General features: G+C 33.1%; 4 protein-coding genes across 4 annotated transcripts; 3 read left to right on the plus strand and 1 right to left on the minus strand.

The window, feature by feature from the left end:
* Positions 1-10,417: 10,417 nt before the first annotated feature.
* On the plus strand, positions 10,418-13,562 carry LOC113873619 (BTB/POZ domain-containing protein NPY2). The gene is made up of 4 exons (XM_027511820.1): positions 10,418-10,479; positions 10,853-10,922; positions 11,614-12,789; positions 12,996-13,562. Exons 1-4 carry the CDS (start codon positions 10,418-10,420, stop codon positions 13,560-13,562), a joined length of 1,875 nt encoding a protein of 624 aa, XP_027367621.1.
* A 2,807-nt stretch (positions 13,563-16,369) lies between these two features.
* On the plus strand, positions 16,370-17,734 carry LOC113873612 (LOB domain-containing protein 38-like). Its single transcript, XM_027511813.1, has 2 exons — positions 16,370-16,553; positions 17,385-17,734. The coding sequence occupies exons 1-2, from the start codon at positions 16,370-16,372 to the stop codon at positions 17,732-17,734; spliced, it is 534 nt and encodes a 177-aa protein (XP_027367614.1).
* A 570-nt stretch (positions 17,735-18,304) lies between these two features.
* LOC113872969 (pentatricopeptide repeat-containing protein At5g43790) lies at positions 18,305-21,287 on the minus strand. Its single transcript, XM_027510888.1, has one exon. The coding sequence runs from the start codon at positions 21,205-21,207 to the stop codon at positions 19,423-19,425; it is 1,785 nt and encodes a 594-aa protein (XP_027366689.1). The 5' UTR covers positions 21,208-21,287; the 3' UTR covers positions 18,305-19,422.
* Positions 21,288-21,663: 376 nt separating this feature from the next.
* LOC113872849 (mitotic checkpoint protein BUB3.2) lies at positions 21,664-24,685 on the plus strand. The gene is made up of 8 exons (XM_027510700.1): positions 21,664-22,035; positions 22,626-22,708; positions 22,820-23,086; positions 23,207-23,282; positions 23,392-23,472; positions 23,975-24,053; positions 24,152-24,252; positions 24,332-24,685. Exons 1-8 carry the CDS (start codon positions 21,788-21,790, stop codon positions 24,417-24,419), a joined length of 1,023 nt encoding a protein of 340 aa, XP_027366501.1. The 5' UTR covers positions 21,664-21,787; the 3' UTR covers positions 24,420-24,685.
* The last annotated feature ends 254 nt before the right edge of the window (positions 24,686-24,939 follow it).

The following is a 24,939-nucleotide window of genomic DNA, read 5'->3' on the forward strand; positions in this document are numbered from 1 at the left end:
CAGTGGAATGTCCTTAATCGTTTCTTCGGAAGAAGTTGGAGTGCAAATTAGCGTTGCTTTTCACAGTCAATATATTTATTTTATTTGATTTTGTGAAAACTTTTGAACAAAGGGAAAGGGGATTCAGAGAGCTACTCTTCCCATTTGCTCCAATCCATTTTTAAGATGCGCAAATGAATTCTCTTCCTCTTATTTCAAAGTTAAAATTAATTTAGAAGAAAATATTATAAAATTAAATATTTACCAAATTTGTTACATTAAGTTAATTTGTAGGTTTATGTATTATTTCTATTTCTTAAAATAAATGTTTATGCTTTAAAAAACTTATAAGCATGTTATTGAATTTTAATTAAAACTTTGTTACACTTTTTAAGATTTTGCTATTAGATACATAAACTTAATAAAAGAATATATAAAAACTTTATAATAAATTAATAATTGTTTTGGTCTAATTTAAATTAACAATTTAGTAACGAATGAATAAACTAAGTATGTGGTTGTTTCAATGTAAATTAGACTTTAAAAAAATGGTCCCTTAAATTTTTTAATTAAGTTCCTGTGTTTAACAAAATCTGCAACAATCTACATCAAAAATAATTTGAAATTTTAGGGACATATTCTCACATTTTTTATGTATAACAACCCTTTTGAAAAATTCTAAATAATTTAGAGATTTATAGATTAATTTAACATATATATATATATATATATATATATATATAGAGAGAGAGAGAGAGAGAGAGAGAGAGTATGCATGTTTAAAGATATACAAATATAATTTGATAATTTTTAATTTAATATAAACACTTTCTCTTTATTTATACGTTCAATTCGAGTGGGTGAAGACTTTCAGAGGGTTGACCGTAACCCTTCCAACCTAAATAAAATCTCATACAAATTAACGTAACATTTGAAAATTGATATGTATAAAACAAAGTCAAGAAAATGAAGCTATATTTTTGTGAAGAAATTTTATTTTGCATCCTCTTTTTTCTTTTAATTTCTTTTGTTTGTTAAAAGTGAAAAAAAAAACAAACAACAACATGGGTTCCATTATGAATGTGAGTACGTTACGAATGTATTTAAAGGAAGAAAGTTTCAGAATCAAATTTATAATATTATTTGTCGTCGATGTGGATATACGGAAGGATATATATTAACGTGACAAAGCTTCTACGATAATCTTGTTGAAATGATTAGCACAGGACTGTATTTATAAAAAAAATGTTTAATATTTATAAATATAGTTATATATTTAATATTTTTAAACTTTTTTCAACTTTAAAAATTTAAAATAATTTTTATTATCCTTTATTGATGATGAAATATGTATTAAATACGCCACGTCACTTGATATCTTATTTATCTTATAATATAATTACCAATATGACATAACTAAAAATGTGTCCCATAAAAACTATTTTAAAAATATAAAATTTACAAAAATTAAATTTATTGGATTAACATAAATGTAATTTTAGTGACAAATTAATTATTTTATAAAATTAAAGTTAAAATATATTTATAATAAATGTCAAATTTAAATACTTATGTTATTTAATAATTTTTATATGATACAAAATTAATTAATTTGAAGATTAAAGTTAACATAATTTAAATTATTATAAATATATTATCTAAAATTGTATATTTTTAATATTTTAAAAATATATTACATGTTAAAATAAAATAAAATAATAAATTATTTATTTATATTTTGTTGAATTTAAATTAGAAGAATTATTTTCACTAATTAGAGGTTAGTTCGAGTGGTAAACGAATTTTAAATTTAAATATTTGTGTATGTAAAATTACTCACTACATTAAAAAAAAAAAAAAAACTAAAAATGCTTTTGTTCAACTTAACCATTCTATTGAAAGCATTAAACACAAAATTTTCTATGGATAATTCTTTATTATAGATAAAATTCATGTGACATAAACTCGGGTTCATTATCTGTTCTGACTATCTTAACTTTCAAATTGAACTGTGTTTTAACCATGCATATAAAATTACGCACATGCATGTTAACTTCAGATTTGGATTTTACCTAAACAATAATCCAAAGGTATTGACTATAATCGCCAATAAGAAAATATCCGTGACAATGAATCGAAGGCGTTAAAAAAAGACCCACATACATCAAAATGTAATAACCCAAATGATTGTAGAAGTTAATGGCAAATGTCAGGTACAGAGTTGTTATTTACAACAACATCAAAGCAATGTCTAAAATCGTATGGTGTTGCCGAGTATTGTTGTTGGTAGAAATGATTCTTCACTTGAGTTGTTTGTTGGAAGTTAATTGATTATCATGGGTGGTTTCCAAAGCTACAAAGTGATTGTATATGACTTGAGTAAGATTATTAAAAAAAAGATATTTATGGTTTTAAAAAACTATTAATTGATGTTGTAACGTGAAAATGAATAGTATAATCACACTTTTTGGCTGATAATAAATTAAAATGTATAAAAAATATATACGTTCATCTCTTTGTTTTATATATTTTTATTTGTCCAAATATATAGATGAAGTTTGAATTTCACTCTGTGTTAAAAAAAAAAACAGTTTTCTGTTGTTAAAAAGTGAAATATAATACAAATGTTTTATACCTTTTTATTTTACACAACCTTTGTTTTTAAAAATGTCATTTAATGTTAAGATTAGTGTATGGTTAGATTTTCTTTTGAGCGATCCTTAGTGTATGGTTATACAAATTTGAGAGTCTCATCTACGTCCTTTGCGTGCATAAATATGCAGCAAGTTGCTGCAAGTGTTTTGCTGCCTTATTAGAAATGCAGCAGTTATCAGCTTCTTCAATGTATCACCAGTACCTTCCCCAGATACACACAAAATCATCCTTAATTACAATTAATCTCCAAAAGATAACTCATGGGAAATGACGTTGAAGAAACGCATGAGAAACGTGAAAGAAACAGCATTTACTTTTTGTTAGTCCACTTCTTTCTCTGTCATGGGCAGCTGCATTTTTCATTCATTCTTATACAGTAAACTCATTAAAAAAAGAGAAACAAAATATAACAGAAAGAACACTTCATTGATATTAAGCCCAGTGAAAGCATATATAATTAACTCATAGCAGTGACATAATCTTTAACTTTCTTTTTGAAGGTTGCCGTTTGCGATGGGCGTGCTTCACGTGGAAGCCTCAGTGGATTAGATAATAAGACAAGATTGAACGCAAAAATAATTAAACTATGGTGACTTATCGGAAGTAAACATTACGTTTATTTCATTGTATGTAAATAATTTCTTTTTCTATACACTCAACGAATCAACAGTGATAAAGTGACAGCATCTCTCAAGCAATTTTTTCATTACATTAGGTAGTAACTCGTATAATATACATGGGTTTTATTTTACTATATAATTTAACGATTAAAGATAGTTTTTTATATTTACACAAATAATTATATACAATGAATCTAAATTTTCAATATTTTAATTCATGAAACTTATGGATGTATTACACGTCTGTGCTTATAAAAAAAATATATTATAAATTTAAAGTATATAGAAAGTAAAATATAAACATTCACCTGTTGATAAAATAATAAAACTATATTTTGAAATAACAATAAATGTAACTGATTTTTTTTTAAGATTGAGGGTAATGATTATAAATTAAATTCAATGAATAAAAACAAATTTCACTTTACAAGTTTTCACCTTTAAATGAGCGTGGTTTTAACAATAATTATCTTTGACATCATTTTTATGTTTATTATTGTTTCTTTTTAATTAATATTCAATTTGGCTTAATTTTCATTTTTTATCTCTTTAGTATATAGTGTTTATTATTATTATTAAAAAAATTACTCTTTAAATAATACAAATTATTAAAATAAAAAAATTATACAATATATTTTCGTATTCAATAAATTATCTTAATTTAATAATGTCCATGGATACATAAGAAAAGACTCATCCGTGATACTAAACTAGAAGAGAAATAAAAGAATAAAACAGGATTGACTTTTCCCGTATTTAAAAAAATTTAAGTGTGTCGGACCATAAAACTGTCATAAAGCATCTTTTTTTTTTTGTTAAGCATCTTGATTAACTTTTCTAACTTGCTTTGTAAAAAGGATTAACTAACACCTAATATTTTTGAGTAGATTATTTGCACCTTTGAATTAAGGATAATGACACAATAAAAATAATTAACATATAATCCCCATTTTGGTTTGCAGTATTTTTTTTTATTAAAAATGTAAAAAAAATCAATATCTTTATTTGTTTAAAAGCTCTTAGAAACTGGCCATTAAATTGAAAATGTTTTTGGTCAACCATATTACTTTTTAGCATAAAAAAAGGCCAAGAAACGACTTGGCAACAACATTTAAGCCCACACCTCCTTATTTGGTTCAAAAGATAGCTCGGCTAAGAGCGTCCCAATGAAACATTTTTCTGGGCCAGAGAGTCTACAAAACAACAATTTTAAAGCATTCATAAAAACCCAAAGTCTCATATAACTAAAAATGGGCTCTCTGCAACCACTGGGGAATTTCCTTGATATTTTTTCCACCCGTAATATAGATAGTAAAATATTAATTTAAAAAAAAAAAGATAGAAAATTTTTGGGCTTTATTTTTTACACCACCGTCCGAAAATTCAATTCTAGAACCCACTTCTATTTTTAAATTTTCTAAGTAATTAATATATTTTATAATTATAAAAAGGATAGTACAAAGTAATTAGTAGAATACGTCCGGCATTCAGTAACATACCACATTACTTATAAAAACATTAAAAAAAGAGTTTAATTTATAGTGAGGAATATGATATATTATTTTCTCCATTCGTTCAAACAAAATTCTTTTTAACGTGCTTTTGACCTTCAGTTTTGCAAATACATCATCAAAACTTTTACTTGCTTTATAAATTTTGGCACAGTGTAGTTTAATTCTGATTTTTTTCAATAATAGTTCATGTGAAAAAAAAAAAAGAGGAAATGATTCCACAATATTGGAAATTCTTTCCTCATTTAGAAATTTATGGAAACTTTGCGAGAAAGAAAGAATGATAAATATTTGAATTAATTTATCCATGAACTGTCAAGTTTATCCATATATGAATCTAACTATTTTGGCTGATTTTTCAAGAAAAAAAAGATGGTTAATGGAACATTCAATGTATTCCTCAAACAATTGGGTTAGCGATTCAAATACTCTGTTTTTTTTATTTTAGGAACAAAAATTTATTCGATTCCCTCAGTTTCTAGAGAATATAAAAGTGCCTCTGGCAATAAATTATACCCCAAAATCCAAAACCGAGGGATAAAAATACTATAAATTTTAATATTTGCTCATATTTAATATTTTTAAGCTATATTATTTGTTACATATTAAAAAGTTATAAAAAAAAAGTGAGAAGAAACGAGTGATGATGCTTAGGATGCATTAAATTCTGTATAACTTTTAATTTATTCAAACTTGTAGATAGGTTGCATGCTCTTTAATGATCTTATATTGGACCTCAATGCCACGAGAAATATGGTTAGTACTTAGTCATAGAATCATATGCATTTGCTGCATTTGATGTCGTACCATTACTTTCATTTTCTTATTGCTGTCACAAACACAAATAGTGGATGTGATGCTAAAGCAAAGATTAATATATTTGTTTCATATCACCACACACACCCATCACGTTACACATACCAATTTATTTTTTCTGCTGAACACTTCACACATTCAAATTTTACTTTATGCCAACACGTTCCGTGTAAAAAGTAAAAACCAGTCACAACCAACGTCAGATGCATATAAAGTCATGAGACGCTATTCCATTATTTGCCAATATATTAACTTGGAAGATGATAGCGTAATTAGAGTATCATTTCAAGTCTCAAGTTTGTGTCATCAAATATTTTGTTACAACCTGATATACTGTTTAAATTTAGGAAATATATTGATTAACAAAATTCAAATATTCATTTTTATGATTTTTTAATATATTTTAACATATTTTAAATAAAAAATTAGTAATTCTTAACAGTGATTAATAAAATCCTTAAACTTAAAAAAGATATTGCTATTTAGTGTGCTAAAACATTGATCAATGCAAATATTTTAACTAAAAAAGAAAACATGCTAGCTATTTTATATATGCGCAAAATCTGTTCCAATATGTGGGATTTAAATCCCAAGATATTTTCTTTTAGCTAGAGTGATAATGTATTTTTAACATTTATAATTATGTGTTCTACCTAACCGTATGATTATTCTTTTTTATTTGATCAAATGGTACAGTTGCAGCAAATGTTATTACATGCCATGTGAATTCTGGAACGCAGGGATCAATTAAATTTCCGTACAAACTTCTTTAACTAGCTAATTTGTACGTTATGAGTTCTGCATGCAATGGCTGTTTTAATTAGTCTGAAAGGAAATCAAGTAGTACCATTGCTAGCTAAGATCTCAGAGTTTATGCACAAAATCTGCAGCATTAAACGGATAAAGGATTCTCACACTCTATTATGATTACACTGTCTCCCACCCCACAGAAACAATATTAGCTAAGTTTGATATATAAAATTGACAATTTCTATATAAAATGGTAGTCCTCACTGTCCCAATTTAAGCTTGTTTTCTTTGTTTATTTTGCCTAAACATTACTGTCCCAAACAAACAGAATTTGGATGGTTGAGGCAAAGGAACAAGCTGTGGGTCAGCATTGATAGAGATGAACACATAGGGGGGGACCCTTTTTCCACAACTATGATAAGAGGGTTATATTCTTTTGAGATCCAAATGGTTAAAATTAGGCAATGTTGGCCACTTTTTGGCACTCGGCGTGACCATGAGCCGTTGACTAATCCTTGTTGGGAATCTCACCAATATACCATGAGTTTGGACAAGTTCACCTATGCACTTAGCACAGTCTTTGAATTTGAACCAGCTAGCTCAATCTCAAAGTTGAAGGAATCAAGTGACAGTGAAGGAATATACTAAATAAATATTTCAAGGTGGAATATTTAGTATTTGTGGTCATACAGTCAGCACCATGTGTAAAAGCTTAGTTTAATCACCTTCTCAAAACTTAAAAAAAAGAAAAAAGAATGACAGACCTAAACATGTGCATAGTGAGGCAAGTTCTTGTTTAAATAAATATAGTAGACTACCACTATTAAGAAGATGTGTTTAAGTGGAAATCCAATATATTATTGAATGGTTTTCCAGTACAATGTGATTTCTAAACGTATTTCATGGATATGAAGAGGTTATTTTTACTAAAGTTTATAAAAAACGATATGATTTTTTTATATCGTTTTTTATAAACTTAACCATTCTATAAGAGTTAGGTAAATAAATACATTGAACTTAAAAATGAGTTAACAAATAATCAATTACTAATCAATAGTTTTCTTAGTTTAATATATGTATACCAGTAGATTGACTTCGCTTGTTTTTTTTTTTAACTTAACTTTTCAACATTATATCTTCGTTTATAAGTTACATGTTATATCATGTCGGGATGAATATGTGAAATATAAGTTACATGTTGTATCATGTCTGGATCAATATGTGAAATTTTAGCCAAGTACGAGGCTTGGAATTAAAGGCCTTTTTGACCCTCCTTGCATTCGCCTGGATAATTTCATTTACGTGTAACTTCGGGACTTATCACACTGTTCAAGTGATACAAATCACTAGTAACATGATCACAATAAAGCTGCTATAGTACTCGATCAATCTTGTGAAGTGCATCATAGTTAAACATTTTACTTCAGGTTTGGATGTCTATCCATTGTTAAGTTGTGATTACAGCAAGTATTGGATTTTTTTTCCCTTCAAGTATTGGAAATGCTTTTACACTACATCATTTGAAGAAAAATATACCCTGCAAGTTGAGGTTGAAACCAAGCAGCACAATTTATATTCCCAGATAAAATGTTGATCACTAATTTTATTTTTATAATAGCTTTTCAAGCAACCATCTTGTAATCTTCCTTGCGATCTTCAACAAGGAATTAAGGATATTAATTTTGACACACAATAAAAAAAGTTGAGTTTTGCCAATGAGCCTTGCTTTAAGTAATACCAAATCTCCACATTTACCTTAAAATTCGATTCTCTCACTTATTTACTTTAAATGAATGTGATGAAAGAAGTAATATATATTTTTTTTAAAAAAAGAAAGGACGTGTTATTAGTCTCAAAGTTCCTTTTCAAGTCACTTTCATTCTAAAATTCATTTAAAATTAGGCTATTGGTTCCTTACTCAGTTATACACACACTATTTTTCCTAATATTTAAGACAATCTTATAATTTTGTCTTGTATTTTATATAAAAAAGGGTTAAGATTAGCCATGTAAGTATAATTTTTTCTTTATTTAAAAAAGCTTTCTCCTATAAAAATAAAATTGCTTTGTTCAATAACAAGAATGCCCTAAGTTAAAACTTAACTTGTCTAATAAAAATGGCATTAAATGGATTTGATGTGTATAAATGAATAAATATAATCAGAATTTGATGTGATTTTGTAGACGTAGAAAGTAAAAAATGCTTTTGACAACTGTCCACTAAGGAAAAAGCGTTGAGTGATGATGGAAATGAAGCGGTGGAGGATTAGGACTGAGTTGGCTACACACAAACACATACATACTGTGGCCTTCGATCAGAACAGAGGCATTTAATGAGAGGTCCATTTAATATAAGCCTATAGGACACCGCGTTATTGAAGGGAACCATAAAAGAAAGCTGAAGTGTCAGTTTTGGCGTGCATAAGTCAGCTACGTGCCCAGAAATTGAATTGTGTGGTACTAACTTTCTCTCCTAAAATTTAAGACCAAAATGCTTTAGGAAAAGTGTAACAAAGTGGCAATCTTCAAGGTTCCATCCCTCATATAACATTTCCTAACAGCTTGGCATTTTGTGTACTTGGAGTTAGATGCATGAACATGAGAAACTCAGCTCATTCTCTGATGGATTCTTCTGTGTTTTTCTTCTTCAGCTTCTGTTGAAAGTTGAAACTCACTTTGCTTCTCCTGACTCCATTCACACACTCTGTCATGCACAGCAACAACAGCTATTGCAGTGCACCATTTGTCTTGTCTATGTTCTATTGAACTCCCACTGTGTGCGATTCTCTTCACTGTGACTCTGGTGTAAGACCTTTTAGCATTTGGTCATTTTACTTTTTCAGTGGCTTTATTTTATTACCTCCAGCTTCATGGTTGTGTTGTGTTGTGATATTCTTTCATTGTTTTTCACTTGAATAATGATTCTTTTTCCCCTCTTAATTTAATGTACATTGGAGGGCATTTTTTTATTTTTGCAATGCGTGTAGTTGTTTATCTCTATATTTTCGGTTTTAAAAAATGGGTCTTGGGTGATGTTGGGAACTACACGGAGAGTGAAGATTGGAGCTTGTCATTGTGATTTGCAAGTGGATGATCTAAGGCATGTTTCTTCATGTGTGGTTGAGAGTTTCACACCACAACGCTGTATAAAGTTATGATCTTGCCTTCATTATTTTACTAGATTTATGTGACACATTCTGGTGGATTCCTCAGATTTCAGCCCAAGTTTGTTTATGATATATTCTTGCAAGTAGCTGATGTATGATTGCTCATTACTATAATAACTCCATATTCGTGATCTTCTTCATTTATTCCATACTTGGCAAAAGATTCTTGCTGTCTACAGTTTTGGTGGTTTTTCCAACTGATACCGAGATGCTGTTTTCAGTTGCAGTTTTTCAAACTTCAACGGTAAAGAAAAAAGAAAAGAAAGGAAAAGCATTAGAAATATATACATGCTGGATTTGGAAGTTGGAGCTTTAAAGGCAGTGGAGGCAGAGGGTGTTGGTGGTATGGATCTTTATTGGCTTTAAAAAAACAAAGAATCAGAAAGTGAATGATAAAGAAATATGGGAAAGTGAGGTGGAGTCAGATTTGTGTCTCTGGTTTGAGAATTGTTTAGTGTTAATAGTGTGTTGGCTATGTCCCCTTAGCTGACTTGGTGAGCCCGGGCTCCGTGGGCTTTGCCGGCGACCAAGGAAACAATCTCTTGTTAGGGTCTCTTACCATTTAAGAGAAGAGAACCTTTGCTTAAAAAATTGGACTATTTCATCTCTCTTATTCATACACCTTCTGCCTTGTTTGCTGTCAAGATTCGCTCACACTTTGCACTATTTAACCTTCCTTCTCTATAAACCTTTCTTTTCTCTCTTAAAGCCAACAAACTTGGATTCATTTCAGTGTGAGCTGTGGTTGTCTTCTCCTTCCTTTTCTGGGAAACTTTTTCGGATGCTATTTATGTAGGTATGTTTGGTGGGGCTATAACTATGATTTACTGGGTTTAGAAATTGGCTATTAAGTAGAAGTGGAGTTTTTTCTTTTTGGTTGAGTCATCACTTGAGAGGAAGCAGATCTTATATTGTCAAGATGAAGTTCATGAAACTTGGTTCCAAGCCAGATACTTTTCAGAGTGATGGGAACAATGTTAGGTGAGATTATATATTCTCTTTAATACACACATTGTTTTAGCTGCAATGCGAGTTTCATTTGTTGATAATCTTTTGTCCAAAAATAAATGAATTTACATATGCTGGTAAGCATGATATACATTTTCCCAACAGATTCTTTCTTTAGTTTCTTTTTTTGATTGGTAATGAAAGCATGTGTCCTGCATTCATCAGGTGACTAAGAGGAGGTATTCCATTTTTATCCTGCTTATTCTTCCTCTTTTTAGTTGGGGACAACAACTTCAATCTCTTTCTCTTCTTATCGCTGAATGGTTCCAACTTCTGTGGTGGCTACTGGCATTGTCATGCGTGATATAAAATAAATGAGTTGTTTTCATGATGCATTTTTGTGCAGGTATGTGGCAAGTGAGTTGGCATCAGACATCATTGTTAGCATAGGAGATATAAAGTTTTATTTACATAAGGTATGCTTTAACCCATTAAACTTATCTAGTCTCCAACTGCGAGTTTCCATATTGGCTTAATGATGTCTACAACTCTTATATATTTACGGCAATTTCTGGACAATTACTGTCAGAAGTTCATACTTTGTTAATATTTTCCCAATGTATTAATGTATGAAGGATGAGGATGATTTGTTCTTTGATGTTCTTTTCCCATAGGACACGCATTCAAGAAAAAAAAAAGCATTTTGTTATTTCTTGTTTTTGGATTTTCAAGATATTTAATTATTTTTTTCATGTAATAGGTTTTATTTTTTATTCCTTAACTTATGCCCAAGGGGCACACAGTAACAAAACTCGTGATAAAAAACTCAAATAGGTAAACTATTTGTCTAAATTCACATTTCTCTTGATAAAAGCAAGTCATTCATGCTTGACCTTAATAGGGAGCAAAACTTTTAAGTGCTGTTATTGACCTATATTAACTAAATTATTAAAGGCTGAATTGAACATGTTTAAGTTTCATCTGTTGGGAGTTTAAAATTCAGTTATATTTACAAAGAATCTGGCTCGGCCACCATTACTTGAAAAATCATTGTGTGGTTTGGGAAACATGGCTCATTTAGTCACAACGTTACAAATAACAGCTAAATCATTTTGGTTACAAGTTTTCATTTTATGTTACTGATATAACAAATCCTTTGATGTGTAGTTTCCTCTTCTATCAAAGAGTTCTCACTTACAGAAGTTGATCTCCCTCACCAATGAAGAAAATTTAGATGAAGTTCAGATTTCTGACATTCCTGGTGGTGCAAGTGCCTTTGAGACATGTGCTAAGTTTTGCTATGGCATGATTGTTACCCTTAATCCTTACAATGTAATAGCAACTCGATGTGCAGCAGAGTATCTTGGAATGCATGAGGCTATTGAAAAAGGAAACCTCATTTACAAGATTGATGTTTTCCTCAGCTCTAGCATTTTCCGTAGTTGGAAAGATTCAATCATCCTTCTTCAGACTTCAAAGTCTATGTTAACCTTTGCTGAGGACCTAAAGGTGGTTAATCATTGCATTGAATCTATAGCAAATAAGGCATGTGCTGATGTATCCAAAGTTGACTGGTCCTACACCTATAACCGGAAAAAGCTTCCTGAGGAAAATGGGATTGAGTCAAACCAGAATGGAATCAGAACTCGACTGGTGCCAAAAGACTGGTGGGTTGAAGATTTATGTGAACTTGAAGTTGATTTGTACAAGTCTGTAATTGCAAATATTAAATCCAAGGCACTTCAATCTAACGAAGTAATTGGTGAAGCTTTGAAAGCTTATGTTTACAGAAGATTGCCAAATTTCAGTAAGGGTATGATCCAATGTGGGGATGTGTCAAAGCATCGCATGATAGTTGAAACTATTGTGTGGTTGTTGCCTGCTGAGAAAGGCAGTGTTTCTTGTAGATTCTTACTCAAATTATTGAAAGCTGCCATTTTTGTAGAATCAGGCGATAGGATTAAAGAAGAGCTGGTCAAGAGAATTGGGCAGCAACTGGAGGAAGCTTCTGTAAGTGACATTTTGATTCGCGCACCAGATGGGGATACTACAATCTATGATGTTAGTATAGTACAGAAAATTTTAAGAGAGTTTTTTATGATAGATCACAATGCCGAGATTGAATCAGTTGGGGGTGGTGAACTGGAGGGAATAAGAAAGCCAGGAATATTATCAGATGCATCCAAGCTAATGGTTGCAAAACTCATAGATGGATACCTGGCCGAAATTGCAAAGGATGCCAACTTGCCTTTGTCAGATTTTGTTAATCTTGCTGATTTAATGTCTACAATCTCTCGACCTGCTCATGATAGCCTTTACAGGGCTATTGACACATATCTGAAGGTAACTGTTCTTGTAAAGAAATTCTGACTCAATTTGCATATTTCATCTTGGCATTAATATAGAATAATTCTGTTTCTAAATATCCTGTCATATTTTAGCTTCACCACTAGCATTTGCAGTCTGATAGTGACACCCTTTTAGAAAGTTATTTGTGAAGGTAATTAATTCATTCCGTCTAATTTTTTCCTTGCTTTGAAACACTACAGGAGCACCCTGGAATCAGTAAGAGTGAAAAGAAGAGGATATGCAAGCTGATGGATTGTAGAAAGCTATCAGTTGATGCATGTTTGCATGCAGTGCAAAATGAGAGGCTACCATTGCGTGTGGTTGTGCAGGTACTATATTTTGAGCAGGTAAGAACTGCTGCATCATCAGGTACAAGCACTCCTGACATACCTAAAGGAATAAAAGATTTGAACAATGAATCCAATGGTAGCTCAAGGTCAGGGACAACTAACCCAGAAGATGACATGGATGGTGTAGCCACAGCTGAGGAGCTGAAGGCATTGAGAAAAGAACTTGCATCATTGAGGCTGAGCAATGGAGTTGGAAACAATGACAAAGATGGAGATACCAAACCCAGCATGGACAAGGCTGTCATTGGCAAGGTGAAAGGGTTGCTGAAGTCTAAGAAATCTTTCATAAAGCTTTGGGCCAGCAAAGGGGGACAAGGGGAAAATAGTGGCTCAGACTCGTCAGAGAGTATTAGTTCTGCTAATCCAGAAGAAGCCAAATCTACTCCTTCCAGAAATAGGAGGCATTCAGTTTCCTGAAAGTAGTTTGGTTCAATTTATTGGCTTTTCTTTTCTTTTTCTTCTCGTTTCTTAGTTTTCTACTCTATGATCACAAGGTTCCCAATACTAGTGGTTTATCTCTTCTAAATTGAGTAATATAGTACATATAGTTCAAAATAGTAGAATGGAAATCATGTAATCCATGACATCTATGCTATCAATAGTTGTTAAAACGGTCCTTTGCCCTTCATTGAAATTGAAATGGCACACCATCTATTTATTTATTTTAGTCAGTTTTGTTAATATCAGTTTTTAGGTTATTTTAAACATTTAGGAGCAGTAAAATTTTATTAAAAAAGTTATATTTTTATGTAACAAATGTTTTACTTCATAAAATTTTAGTATTTCTGAATGTTTAAAATTAATCTTAATGACTGATGTTAGTTTTTTTGAATGTATAGAGGGAGCTTAATTACCATTGTAATCATAACATCAGCTACTGCCAAGTGTTTCAAAGCTCCTGTTCTACTATTGGCACTTGATGTCCAAATAACCAAAGAGTGTGCTTTAAAAGTTGTGCAAGTAGAAGTAGATTCGTCTAGCATATAAAATAAAGCTTTTTTTTAGGGTGGGATCTAAGGGTCTGCTTCACAACACATGCATCAACATTTAGTGAACTGCAAGCTTGTGCTCCATTATTCTAGTTTTCGAAGTCAAACCAATTGTTTTGCACATAAAATAATGGTCACTTTTAGATTCTTTAAAGATTTTTTTTCTTATTTTCACAATGGTACTGTGGCATTAGTGGAAGTGTAATCCAACGTGACACTTCCAACGTACATCAGAGACCAAAAAAGCACGAGAAAAAAGGGGTAAAAACCAACCCAATGCTGCTGTACAAATACCACGGTGACATGAGGCAGGTGAGTGCTCTGAAATTGTAATTTAATTATCCCATTTGTTTATCTAGTAGACGTCAAAAGAAACAAACTTGCTCCCCAAAATCCACAGAAACATGCTTTAAAACGCACGTCACGAACATTGAAAAATAATTGTAATCCGGCATAACCGCATATCAATCTTTCTAGGGTGGATTGATGATATAATATATTAATAAATTCAAGGTTACTATTTCTCCTTAGGCCAGTTAATTGTACCGCGGCAGAAAGTTTATGCAAACCCGAATAAATATAACTATCCTAAGGTAGCATTTAATAATCTACTTGTTAACTTAAGTTAGTTAATTTTGTGTATATTGTACTTTTCTCCACTTCGTTTCTGTCATTGGAGCTACTCCAAAATCTAAAAGCGAGATTCGTTAATTACAAAGGAGTGACAAAGGTTAAAATCAAAGCCGTAGGAATGGTTATTTATTACACACACAACATTGGTCAAGATAAAAATATATATTAAAACTGAAATCATTGTCATAAAAATTGTTAATTAATATTTATACACAAATCTCGATGTGCTAAATTGAAGGGTAGAGGAGGGCATCTTCCAACAATAACTGAGATTAGATTCAACAAAAAAAGGGTCAAATTTGTTGAAAGACGCCTGCAAGCATGTAATCATAATAATGCCCAAATTCCATTTGTCTTCCTGATGCATCGAAGGGACACATATACTTCGTTGTTTAAAATGAAGATACACCAATAATAGCCCCTCTTTCACAAATTAGTTTTGAAATGGGTAGGGCCTAATAAAAATTAATTAATAGTATTAATAATAAGCTGGGGATATATTGGGTCCTGCCCCCCAATTTAAATATAAAACCAATTTGATACCATGGTAGAGTCACCTTTAACCCCATAGGATGCATGTACATAAGGCTTAACTACGAAACGAAAGGTTAACCTAATCGGAATCCCATTCTCCACAGACATTAATTTTGTTGGGAAATACGCTGAATACTTTTCATGGGAAAGCAGATCGATGTGGTCCATTTTGGATAAAGATGCCAACTGCCACGTATCCAATTTCTGACTGTAACATCCATGCCTATATGTAGCCAGCTTAATCATCATCCTCCTTGTGCCACATATCACCCAACCTCACGTTACATTTTTAATCAATTGTTACCTTAATATCACCACTTTGAAGTTATCATTGTCTATTCTTTTAGAACTCGTCTCATCTTTAAGTACTTTATATATATATATATATATATATATATATATATATATATATATATATATATATATATATATATATATTCTCTTACTAGCTAGCTATGAAAAGCATATGGGAAAGTTTTTCATATAAGAAATTATTAACTCTTGCAACAAGAAGTATATGTATAAAATAAATTACAATGAATCACTGTATTCATGACAGCATCATATAGCTTCCATATTTACTTTGATATGAATGGGAATCAAAAGAGAACTTGTGATTGGAAATAGATACGTTGAAGGGAATCAAACTAGGGAGAAATTCCAACATCTGCGGAGAACCTGAGCAGCCCCGAGCACCCATTTCTTTGGAATCCTGCCTAGCCCCACAGTTCCTTCCACATGACCCTACTAATTATTAACTCAACCATGGTTGAACTTATATAATATAATATATGATATTATTAAACCAAAGTGAACAAGGGTTGATTAATTGATGATGCAGGATCCCACTCTCACTTTATATATACTACATATGCCTAACTCACTTTCCTTCCTTCATATATAAAAAACCTGCTTCCTTTGTGTTTCTACGACTAGGTAACTATGCCCATTTTAATTAATATATATTCTATATACACTGTCCCATTCTAGTTGATTCATGTGAATTAAGATTATTTTGTGGGGAAGTGAGTTAACTTATTAAGGTGGGTGGATCAAAAGAAGAAAAAGATGAGTTGCAATGGTTGTCGTGTCCTTAGAAAGGGTTGCAGTGATGACTGCATGCTACGACATTGCCTACTATGGATAGAGAATCCTCAAGCTCAGGCTCACGCCACCGTCTTTGTTGCCAAGTTCTTCGGCCGTGCCGCCCTCATGTCTTTCCTTTCCTCCGTACCCGCCAACCAAAGATCTGGTATGCATGCCTATACATATATTATATGATGCATGGAAAACAAGAACAACAAATACAATATATTATACATGGGGATACACGAATTATGTGCTTTTAATTTTTCTTATATATCACGATTATTTCAAATCGGTAGGTAGAGGTGATAATCAATAATATTCTAGAATAAACCATAGGTCCCCATGTTGTAGTAATGATATTTATACGATGTTTTTGCATCAACTATTTTATACAAAGACGCATGTGGCGTTGCATTTGAATTACAAGTATTTTGATCCATTAAACCTTGTCACAGTTAAAATTTGGATGAAGATACTGTATGTACTATTATATACAAGAACTGTTATTTTTGTTTATATTTCAATTTTTAGCATGCAAGAATTAATAATTTCTTATGCACAATACGTGACTGTAAATGCAATATATTTTTATAAGATGCGATGGGGAGAAATTTATCTGGAAAGTCGGTGCACTCTGGTCAATATATATACTATTGACATATTATTGAATTAATTATTACCTTTAATTATTACCTTTAATCCTAAATATAAGACTTTTTAAGGAAATTTTTTATGGTCCTTCTATAAGGTTTCTAGTAAATTTTTTCTTGCATTAATTTATATTTTTATAATTTTTTTTACTGAAGATTAAATAATTAATAAGGTAAAAAGAGAATCAGATAATGGGTCCTAATAATTTTAGAAAAAATTTTAAATTTCTGATTTATTAAATTAATGTCATTAATAAAATTAACTATATTTTTGAATTGTTAAAACATTGTGTGTGTACGAAGATTGGCGAAGTTGTGACTTTGTGGCATTATGGCATTAACAGCTTTGTTTCAGTCACTGCTGTATGAAGCAGTGGGACGTACTATAAATCCAGTGAATGGAGCAGTGGGGCTGTTGTGGACTGGTAATTGGCATCTTTGCCAAATGGGTGTGGAGAAAGTGCTTCGAGGTGGTGCTGCGTTGACCCCACTGCCTCAGTTCTCGGGTGTAGATGTAGATGCTCAGCAAGTAACTGCTTCGGAGAGAGTGGTGGTTGGAGGTGGAAGGTGTCCCCAACCAAAGAAGCAACGTGCGAGGACCCCGTCCGAGGAATCTGAGATGTCCACGTTGGAAAGTAGAACAGAGGATTGTGCTCCTCAAAGTGAAAGAAAGCTCCTAACACTATTCTTCTGACACGTTCTTGTTTATATTATCTTATTATTATTAGATGGGTACCTATTAAATATTACCTTTTTCATTATTTCTTTTCTATCTACCTAGCGTATCGGTGTTTCCCCCTTTGAATTGCCTTTTTTTCCCTGAAATTTTGTTTTTACTTTCTTATTTACCAATTTGCAATCTTTAAGGGAGAAGTAATGACATAGGCAGAATCTTTCTTTTTTCTTACCCTTTCCCAGCCATGAACTAGTTAATCCGTTATTACTTGTCTTTACTTGAGGATAATAATTGATGGAAAAATTAGTTTTTTAATTATAGCATGTCAATACCTGAGTACTAGATCAACAAAGTATGAGATGAAATGTGACTGTGATATTAATACTGAAATATCACCATTTGTGCAATTTAATATTTTTAGTTAGTGATAGCTATAAAAACAACGATAAAAATTCACTACATGGGTGATTAGTGATTATGATGAACTTAAACATGATATTACCATTTACTTCAGGTCTAGGAGTGTGCAAAAACCACTTTAAAACTAGACTATTAGAATTTGAGTGGTGGTCCAATTCAAGGTTGTGGATGAGAAGCAAATGCTATGCATGATAGCAATCAAAATGATTCTCGGGTCCATTCTTGATGATATTTGTTGCTGTGGATCTTTCCTTGAAGGTGCAATCACTGATAGAGTAGCTAATATGCACTACACCAGAAAGGAATCAATGCTCTCAGAAACTTGTGGTGGGACGGCCTACACTTTCAAAGATGGAAGTCGGAATTAATAAATTGAACTCAACAACGTTCTGCATGCAAGAGCAGAGAAAGCTTACATGAATAGAGGAAGACATGCCAACCGTTAATCGCACCATTTTCAAATATTAAAAATTCACTTAAAAAGACTTAATCACCCCTTTTTGAATAATTTTTACAGTACCCGTCATCATCAGCACAGTACGAGATTTCAGAGTTCTGTGGCTCAACATGGAGTGAGCCTGATCCCTTCCTTGTGCTGGCACTAGGCTACAAGAACAACTTTATATAAGATAAAATGCCAAATGCATGATAGAAGATACACCTAACCTTGATGATTGAATAAAACAAGATAAAATTCTGGCCTAGTTACTGAAACTTAAAAGGAGAAGCATGGAAACAGAGAAAAAGTGCGCTTTAAAAAGTCCCCTCACACCAAGAAGATAAAAGCTTTCAATGTCCTGCGGTATTAGCATCATGCCATAATCTACCGTGATTTCGTGATTCTGTCACTGACAACGAAGCAGCTTTTCCACAGCAAAAACCAACAATTTAGCACCATAATCACTGATCGGTGGTACAGCACAATATGTTGACTCATTCTGCACTCTACAATTAATAAAATTGGACACCATGCCTTGAATGAGTTTTCTAAATGGTATATCATAGCCCGTTACATCATCCCTTCAACGGTTGGTGACTATGAATTTGTTCAACAAAAATGAGATGGACATATACTTTCCCTATATTTTTTTTAAATCATAATTCAATTACTGAAAAATTAAGTCTTTGAATATATTTTCAAATAATATGAAGCTCGTCTCATGTCATCTGCTAAATAAAAAACTGCTTTCATTTCAGCTAAAACTAAATCAAAATAACTTTCACATAAATCTAGCAAACTACACTTTTCTTTCAGGTATTGATTTTGTTTTAAGGTGAACAAGGTATCACCAATAATCTAGACAAGAACAACTCCCATCCTTAAAATGGTGAAACCGATTTCGATCTCTAACTATAATATCTCTTTGATATGATGCTGATATTAATTTGGTAAAAGCGTGGCAATCCCCACACACTCTAAGGTTTTTTATAATTCTTATAGGCAAACTTGAAGGAGATGCGATGAGAGCAAATGCTATAGCTAGCCTTTCGCTATGGTAAGAGAGGACACCTTCCTTATCTTCTTCTTCTACATCAAACAAAACTTCTGATGTTCTTGGTTTGTAACCATATTCTTGTAGTCTTCTATTTATCTCCCCAATCTTCAAATATATTTCTTTTGAAAATGGATGAGTTTTGTCACCAGTGAGAAACTCATGCATGGCACCATTAATCTCCACTAAGCTAAATCCAGGCAACTTGTTAACCCTATGATCTTTCATGAGCATCCTCACTCTCTTCACATCACTCCACCTAGCAATGCCAGCATACATATTCGACAAAAGCACATAGTTTCCACTTGTTTCTGGTTCTAACTCTATCAAGTGTTTGAGAGCAACTTCCCCCATCTCGAAGCTGCCATGAAGTCTCGCTGCCCCAAGTAAAGACCTCCACAAAACTGCATTCGGTTTCATGGGCATATCTTGTAACCTTTCCTCTGCTTCCTTTAATCTCCCAACTCGACCCAGAAGATCAATCAGGCAACCATAATGTTCAAGTTTTGGCTCCATTCCATGAACCCCTTTCATTGTCTCAAAAACCTCAAGACCATCCTCTACCAATCCACCATGAGAGCAGGCAAACATAGTAACTACAATAGTAGCATCATCAGGAACTGGGCCCTCGAATTTCATCTTTCTGTACAGTTCAAGGGCCTGATTCCCATGACCATGAACTGCAAACCCTCCAATCATGGCATTATAGCAAAACGTGTCCCTGTCAGACAATTTATCAAATAATTGACATGCAAGATTCAGACAGCCACATTTGGAATACATATTCACCAGTGCAGTTCCCACAAAACGATTCAGCTTAAGTTTGTTCCTCAACACATAACCATGTGCCCAAAGACCCTGACTAAGAGCCCCTAAATTAGAACATGCACTAATCAATGCCACAAGTGTAACTTCATTTGGCTTTATCTGAGACAATTGCATGTCACTGAACAAATACAATGCCTCTAAGGACACATCAGCATCTTCAAAACTGGTTGAGTAAACATGACATACACTTTGTGCATAGGCAGCCAACATGGTATTCCACGTGGCAAGGTCAGGTTGACTAATTTGATTGAACAGATATCTGGACACACACAATTTTCCATATTTAGCATAGAAATTGAGCAACGAGGCTTGGACAAAATGGTCATAGGGGAGTTGAAGGAATTTCAAAACATGAGCATGGAGGGGTGGACCATATTGGAGCCAAGGGTCATAGCCACAGGCCTTGAAGAGGGAGGGAAAAGTGAAGGTGTTGGGTTGGAGGGTCCTATGGGTGAGAATGCGGTTGTAAAGTGAGAAGGCTAAATGAAATTGGCGATTGTGACGCGTGAAAGAAGAAATGAGTGTATTGTAGAGGAAAACCGTTGGGTTTGGGATATGGTTAAAGATGGTGAAAGCATAGGTAGAGGCAAGGTTGGAGGATGTGTTAAGGAGGTAACTCAGATAGTATGTCTCAAGTGCAAGACCAGTTGTTACCATTTGGGCATGGACTTGCTTCAGGGTGTTGAGCCTGTCACATTTTTGCAACTTTTCCAGAATTGGGTGCTTAAATAAGGGGTTTTTGGATTTCATCAAATCAACTTAAGAAGTTATTAGGACCAAACCGACCAACACCAACATAATCAAGACAATGACTAGTGTACCAGTTTCAAGCACCCTGCATCACGCATTTACATCAAAACATGAAATAAAATAACGCAAAATGCAAAAGCACGTAAAGCCGAAAAAACAAAACCATTCACGGGCCGGGTTAGATAGATGGGCTGTTGTCTTCAACAATAGGCCTATAATTTTTTGTTTAATATCATAGTCTTAAATTATTTATTTTAATACAGTTAAAAAATTAGCAAAGGATGTGGATCCTATTTCTTTTTTGAAATTAAGGTAAAAACTATTTGACAGAAGAAAAAAATTACAAATTAAATAATATAAGCTTGGAAAATGATAAAGAAATTAATTAATTTGAATATGAAAGATGAAAAGGTGTAAGGAGGGATTTTCTTTTAAAAATTAAAAAGGTTACCGCGGCATTAGTTCGATCCGGTTTTTGAATGCTCCCACCGGAAACGTTCTCTCCCCGTTTCAAATTTTGAACGAGAGAGTAAAACCTTCCACACTCTTCTCCGTAACCCTAAATTTTCAAATCTCAGAGATGGCATCTGCGGTGCCGGCGGCGGGGCGAGAGTTGTCAAATCCTCCTTCGGACGGAATCTCGAACCTCCGGTTTTCGAACCACAGTGATCACTTGCTGGTGTCTTCATGGGATAAGAGCGTCCGGTTGTATGATGCGAGCGCCAATGTGCTGAGAGGAGAGTTCATGCACTCTGGCCCCGTCCTCGATTGCTGCTTCCACGACGATTCCTCCGGCTTTAGTGTCGCCGCCGACAATACTGTTAGACGGTTAGTTATTTAGTTGTTACTTCCTCTTCTAATTCATATCAATATAAAACTAACCTAGTCATGCTTGTCCACGATCAATTCCACGTACTCCTCTCTTCCATTCATGTTTAAATCATGCTCTCTCCTCCTTTATTGTTTTCAAATTATACTTAGATATTAATCTACTTTATACATTGCGTCATTTTAAGGTGAATCTTAATACCGTTGGGTAGTTTTCAACCCCTATTATCGGTTTTGGGACTTCAATAAACGAAACCAAGATTATGAGTAATGTTCGTAAGCTGATATTGTGTACATCTTAAACATCGTTTTATCTTCTTAAGTCCAAAGTTGGATGATATGACGCTTGAAGTTAATTGTCAGTCACACTAGAATTTACGGCAAGAAAAAATTTCCCTACGAGAGGTTTGTTTATAGTTGCTGTTTACCACTTAGTCGTTAGTTTATATTTAGAATGTTTTAAAATGTAACCACATTTCATCTTTCTTGAATCCTGAGTGTGTAATTTAAGTATCTCTGAGTGGAAGAGAGGGCATTCATCTCTGACTGGCGGGGAGAGTAATTTACCCTTTAATATTATTATGGACCAGGCTTGTATTCAGCTCCAATAAAGAGGATATTCTGGGAAGGCATGATGCACCTGTTCGTTGTGTTGAGTATTCCTATGCTGCAGGTCTCTTCCCTATCTCTATCATGCTCACATATGTCATTTAATTCCTTAACTAAAAAGGAATTACTCTTAAAAGGATATTCAATTCTATCTTGTCTGTGTATGTGACTATAGGGCAGCTGATCACTGGTAGTTGGGACAAAACCCTGAAATGTTGGGACCCTAGAGGTGCAAGTGGCCAAGAGCGTACGCTAGTTGGGACATATCCACAACCTGAGCGTGTTTACTCTCTCTCACTGGTTGGACATCGTCTGGTTGTAGCAACGGCTGGAAGACATGTTAATATTTATGATTTGAGGAACATGTCTCAACCTGAGCAACGAAGAGAATCTTCACTGAAATATCAAACCAGATGCGTGCGCTGTTATCCTAATGGAACAGGTGAACCTTAACTGATGGTTATAACTCAATCATTGATTTTCCAAAGATTCCACAGACTTCTGTTGTGTTTCTTAGCCAAGATATTTGTTACTCTTCATAATGTATAACTACTTTTTGCAGGATATGCACTTAGTTCTGTTGAAGGTCGGGTTGCAATGGAATTCTTTGACCTCTCTGAGGCTAGCCAAGCAAAAAAGTATACATTTTTTTATCCAACTCCATACAGATGATAGCATTTCAGTGCATATGAAAACAGTGTATGTTCACTTTTACCTGTTAATGACCTCCGTCCGACCTTTGTGCAGGTATGCTTTTAAGTGTCACAGAAAATCAGAAGCTGGAAGGGACATTGTCTATCCTGTAAATGCAATTGCATTCCACCCAATGTAAGTGTTTTAGAGTGACCTGTCACCTGAAATGTAAATATAAATTATATTGAGAAAATTTTCTTAATAGCTAACTTGTGACTTGGAAGTCTCATTCAAATCTTAGAAACGGCCTCTGCACTTATGTGGGTATGGTTGCGTACATCTACTATCCCCAGGGGTCCACTAGGTGGGAGTGCCCTTATTATATTAAGAAAATTTTATTGGTTAAGTAGTTATTCTTTGTCCAAAGTAGGTGTTAAATATTAGTTCACAGATGTAGATAAATACATAGAAATGGAAGATGAGTGTTCTGTATTACGGCTATCCAGACTCCTTAGGATATTATACTTAATTGTGTTCCCTCTCTTTTCCTCTTCTCTAAACCCTAAAATGTTAAGAACTCCAAAGATGAAATTTTGCGATTACCCTTTAAATGGAATTTGAAAATAGATGTTGCTTTCAGTCATACCTTTGTCTTAATCGTGATTAACAAAATGCTTTATGAAAAATCTGTCTACAGATATGGTACGTTTGCCACAGGAGGTTGTGACGGTTATGTTAACGTATGGGACGGAAACAACAAGAAGAGGCTGTACCAGGTTTCGATTTCCTTTTGCTTTGAATAATTAAAATTTAAGTGACCACAATTTTATCGTAGCAATAAATTCAATTACTAAATTGCCGTTCTCTCTCCCAGTATTCAAAATATCCTACTAGCGTGGCAGCACTTTCTTTTAGCAGAGATGGACGCCTCTTGGCTGTTGCATCGAGTTACACATTCGAGGAGGGGCCTAAACCGTAAGCCCTCTCATTCTATTTAATTTTTGTCTCTCTTACACGTGCTATTTAATAATAACTTGTTCAATTTTTCTTACAGTCACGAACAAGATGCTATCTACGTTCGTGGTGTAAACGAGATTGAGGTCAAGCCGAAACCCAAAGTCTATCCCAATCCTCCAGCATGATTTCTGATGGCCATTTTGAAAATAGGAATTTCTTCTTTCTACTGTTTCACTTCCCTCTTGTGAACACCAAACACTAAATGTAAACTATTGTTGTGAAGTACTGGCTATTTCCTGAATACAGGCTGCAGTTAGAAAATGGCTTACGCATTTTGTTTGTTCCAATTCCCTTCGAAGTAAATTGAAACTGATTAGCCAAGGCTAACCATAAATGTTTGCTTCTCTCTATTTTCAACTCAGCATTAAAATGAAACGTGTCCTATTAGGGCCAACAAATGTGTGGTTGACCAACTAATCGGAATTCATTTAATTCTTTAAAGCTCAAGATAAATATATAGGCGAGATGTATCCAATTAATTAATTGCAAAACTAATAGCATCATGATACTTACCCCAGCAGGAACGAGTACATTCTAATCTTGAAGTGTTATAACAAAATTTCAAGGACGCCATCTTAAAAGATTTTATGCATGTATGGAGAGAATTTGTTTATCTATAGAAGATATGCATACGACAATATAGTG

This window comes from Abrus precatorius, unplaced genomic scaffold, assembly GCF_003935025.1.
Source record: "Abrus precatorius isolate BTA unplaced genomic scaffold, Abrus_2018 Scaffold7, whole genome shotgun sequence".
In the NCBI taxonomy this organism is placed as follows: domain Eukaryota; kingdom Viridiplantae; phylum Streptophyta; class Magnoliopsida; order Fabales; family Fabaceae; genus Abrus; species Abrus precatorius.

Coding starts and splice junctions, on each gene's coding strand:
- LOC113873612 (XM_027511813.1), top strand. CDS start 16,370: ATGAGTTGCAATGGTTGTCGTGTCCTTAGAAAGGGTTGCAGTGATGAC. Junction 16,554..17,384: donor ACCCGCCAACCAAAGATCTG/GTATGCATGCCT, acceptor TGGCATTAACAG/CTTTGTTTCAGTCACTGCTG.
- LOC113872849 (XM_027510700.1), top strand. CDS start 21,788: ATGGCATCTGCGGTGCCGGCGGCGGGGCGAGAGTTGTCAAATCCTCCT. Junction 22,709..22,819: donor TGAGTATTCCTATGCTGCAG/GTCTCTTCCCTA, acceptor ATGTGACTATAG/GGCAGCTGATCACTGGTAGT. Junction 24,253..24,331: donor TTCGAGGAGGGGCCTAAACC/GTAAGCCCTCTC, acceptor TTTTTCTTACAG/TCACGAACAAGATGCTATCT.
- LOC113872969 (XM_027510888.1), bottom strand. CDS start 21,207: ATGAAATCCAAAAACCCCTTATTTAAGCACCCAATTCTGGAAAAGTTG.
- LOC113873619 (XM_027511820.1), top strand. CDS start 10,418: ATGAAGTTCATGAAACTTGGTTCCAAGCCAGATACTTTTCAGAGTGAT. Junction 10,923..11,613: donor TAAAGTTTTATTTACATAAG/GTATGCTTTAAC, acceptor TTTGATGTGTAG/TTTCCTCTTCTATCAAAGAG. Junction 12,790..12,995: donor CTATTGACACATATCTGAAG/GTAACTGTTCTT, acceptor GAAACACTACAG/GAGCACCCTGGAATCAGTAA.